This window comes from Montipora capricornis, chromosome 13, assembly GCF_036669925.1.
Source record: "Montipora capricornis isolate CH-2021 chromosome 13, ASM3666992v2, whole genome shotgun sequence".
Lineage (NCBI taxonomy): Eukaryota > Metazoa > Cnidaria > Anthozoa > Scleractinia > Acroporidae > Montipora > Montipora capricornis.
The window spans coordinates 31,949,062-31,951,561 of record NC_090895.1 but is presented as its reverse complement, the minus strand read 5'-3'; the positions used below and the strand labels follow the sequence as shown (position 1 = coordinate 31,951,561).

Here is a 2,500-nt window from a genome sequence, read left to right as displayed (position 1 = left end):
GGCCTCGCAGGCTACCCCTCCCCCCTTCCTGAGAGGACCTCAGGCTTTCTCATAGAACTGGTATTCTGCAAAAAAAAAATGTCACCAGTCAGCTACGCCATTCCTTAGTGGTGCACTGCCTCCTAAGAAAATCCCAGATCCAACCCTGTGGTGATAACGATGACTGCATCATCAGGCATTCTGAGTATATCAAGTACATCTTGAGAATTCCAATATTTTGACCCTACATCTTCTTCTTAAGACTTTCCATAAGCAACTGTCGTCTGTGGGAAGTAGTCTTGTGAGTCCTTTTGGTATAGAAATCTGCCTTTTAAATGTGCAATTACATCAGCTTTAACAAAGATTGTTTCCAAACATTACTATTAAGAAATGGCTGTAATAGCATCACAACATTAGCTACAAATTATCGCAATCAAAGAAAGGCCTCAGCATTTCCACTTCTCATAAGTCTCTCAACAGAGTGTACACTATATATTAGCAGAAACCCATAAGGGAGTCAATGAGTCACGAGTTCATGAGTCAATGAGTTAGTGCAGTTAACCAAACCATAAAATGAAAGATAAAATTTTAGAGTGCTTAGGCCTAATCACTGAAACGAGCGCTTAGGCTTAATCAATAAATTATTGCTGTATTGACTGTGAGTCTCATTGACTCATTGATTTATTGACTCATAAAACATGGGACCTCCTCTCAACAACCCTCTTTATGCTGATTTAATTTCTACATTGCAGACATGGGAGCGTGACAGTAGTTGGCTTTACTGCATTGATTTCTTGAGAGAAGAGGAGCACCCTTATAGTTTGAGATACCGCTATGCTGTCAAGTGGAGTATCCCAACCAGGAGAACGCCCATTCCAAGAGCAACTGCTTCAGTTTACATCACCATTGAAGTCAGCAAGTTTAAGCCAAAGGTAATAATAGTATTGTCCAAAGATGGTGCCAGGAGCTCAAGATGAAAGGATTGATTTATTGATTTATCAAGTATTTGTCACCAGTTGAGAATACCACTATCAGATGCAAAGAGGAATTTATATGTAAAGCTGATAAAAACTGACTAAATTTTCATCAACAGCACCTTTTATGCCTGTTGCAACACATTGCGAAGCTAGAGAAATAGATTACATGCTTTAGGTTTTCTTTTGCAGACATTTCCTGTTGAAGTTTACTACATTTTTGAGACCCATCGTCTGGTTCACAGGTATGTTACCTCTCATTTTCAAAGAGGACCCTGTGTTTTTTTATTACAGAAAAATGTAATTTTTGTAAATAGTGTTTTTCTTTGCCAAGCAAGAGTACAAAAACAGAAAATTTCTTCTCTTGGTGTAATAGCCTTTATGATAAAATTTAAACGGCAACAGTTGCATGTAGTTAATTAATGAAGGTGAACATTTTATTTCGTAGTCTGTACTACAGGGGTATTTAGGACCTTTGCCTAAATTTTAATTATTGTAAGTAGAGGACAGATGAAGAGAAAAAGAAAGATGATGGGTGATAGGAAAGGGGAAAGAAGAAATGGGAGTGAAAAACTCAGAAGAGGCTCACTGGGAAAATGCATCCTACTAAGGATACTGGAAACTGCTGATAGCAATACTGTATCCATGATCAATATTGTGCTTGGCCTTTTTAAGGAGAGAATTTTACTTATTTACCTTTGTATTACAATATTCAGACCAGGAAAATCCAGGTTTAGAGAAAAATGGTTGAAGGATATCATTGAGAGCAAGATTCAAATGATGGATATGGTCAGGTTCTAATCAGAAGCAAGAAAAACAAAGATGACATCTGCGAGAAATGACACAAAAAATCTTGTTCTCTATCTTGTAAAAATCAGGACAAATAGTCATGTAAAAGCCTCTGTTTATCCTCGGTAACTTGCATTCTAACCCTAACTCCAGTATGTTCAAGCCTTGGAAGTCACACTGGAAAAGTATCATAGATGATTGCCCAATATATTCCTTAATTTACAAAATAATGTACATATGTTAAGTGAAAAGACAAAATGTCAATGCATCACCTAAAAGGAACTTGTTACTACGAACTATATATTTTTGTTGTAGTAATTACATATACCCTAGATAACTTGACACAACACTGTAACTGATATTTCCATCCAATAACTTTTTTTATTCCTTTGATGTGGAACAAAGTCAAACAAACTTCTGCCACAACATTATAATTATATCATTGAGTGTAGTTTTTAAAATAAATATTTTAAGAATGATATTTTCATTGCATAAAAAATAAATAATTTGCTTGTACAAATAATAATAACTTATTGTACATTATGTATCAAAGCTGGAAAACTCTTTAAGTTAAGTCCATAAAAGTATTCACAGATTAACCACACGTTGCCTTGTTCAATGTTTAAAATAATATTATAATAAGAGTCATTTCTCCACCCCGAAAATTAAATAATAATTAAAGAAAGAAAAATAATGTATTACTCCAAAATGTAGGTGTTCTGTCTTCTCTTGCATTGGCCTTTTCCTCACCAAACTTG

General features: G+C 35.1%; 2 protein-coding genes across 3 annotated transcripts in view; one reads left to right on the top strand and one right to left on the bottom strand.

Annotated features, from left to right (window-relative positions):
• LOC138028328 (A-kinase anchor protein 14-like) overlaps window positions 1-2,451 on the top strand; it is a 3,598-nt gene extending 1,147 nt beyond the window's left edge. Inside the window, exons 2-4 of the mRNA XM_068875815.1 lie at window positions 732-911; window positions 1,146-1,198; window positions 1,670-2,451. Coding sequence (XP_068731916.1) covers window positions 732-911; window positions 1,146-1,198; window positions 1,670-1,754 — 318 coding nt within the window. The 3' untranslated portion in view covers window positions 1,755-2,451. The remainder of the gene's footprint in view (window positions 1-731; window positions 912-1,145; window positions 1,199-1,669) is intronic.
• Window positions 2,104-2,500, bottom strand: part of LOC138028327 (golgin-45-like) — a 7,187-nt gene continuing 6,790 nt past the window's right edge. For both annotated transcript variants that reach the window (XM_068875813.1, XM_068875814.1), the window contains one exon: window positions 2,104-2,500. This exon is cut by the window's right edge and continues 411 nt beyond it. The gene's annotated coding sequence lies outside the window, so the exon portion shown is untranslated.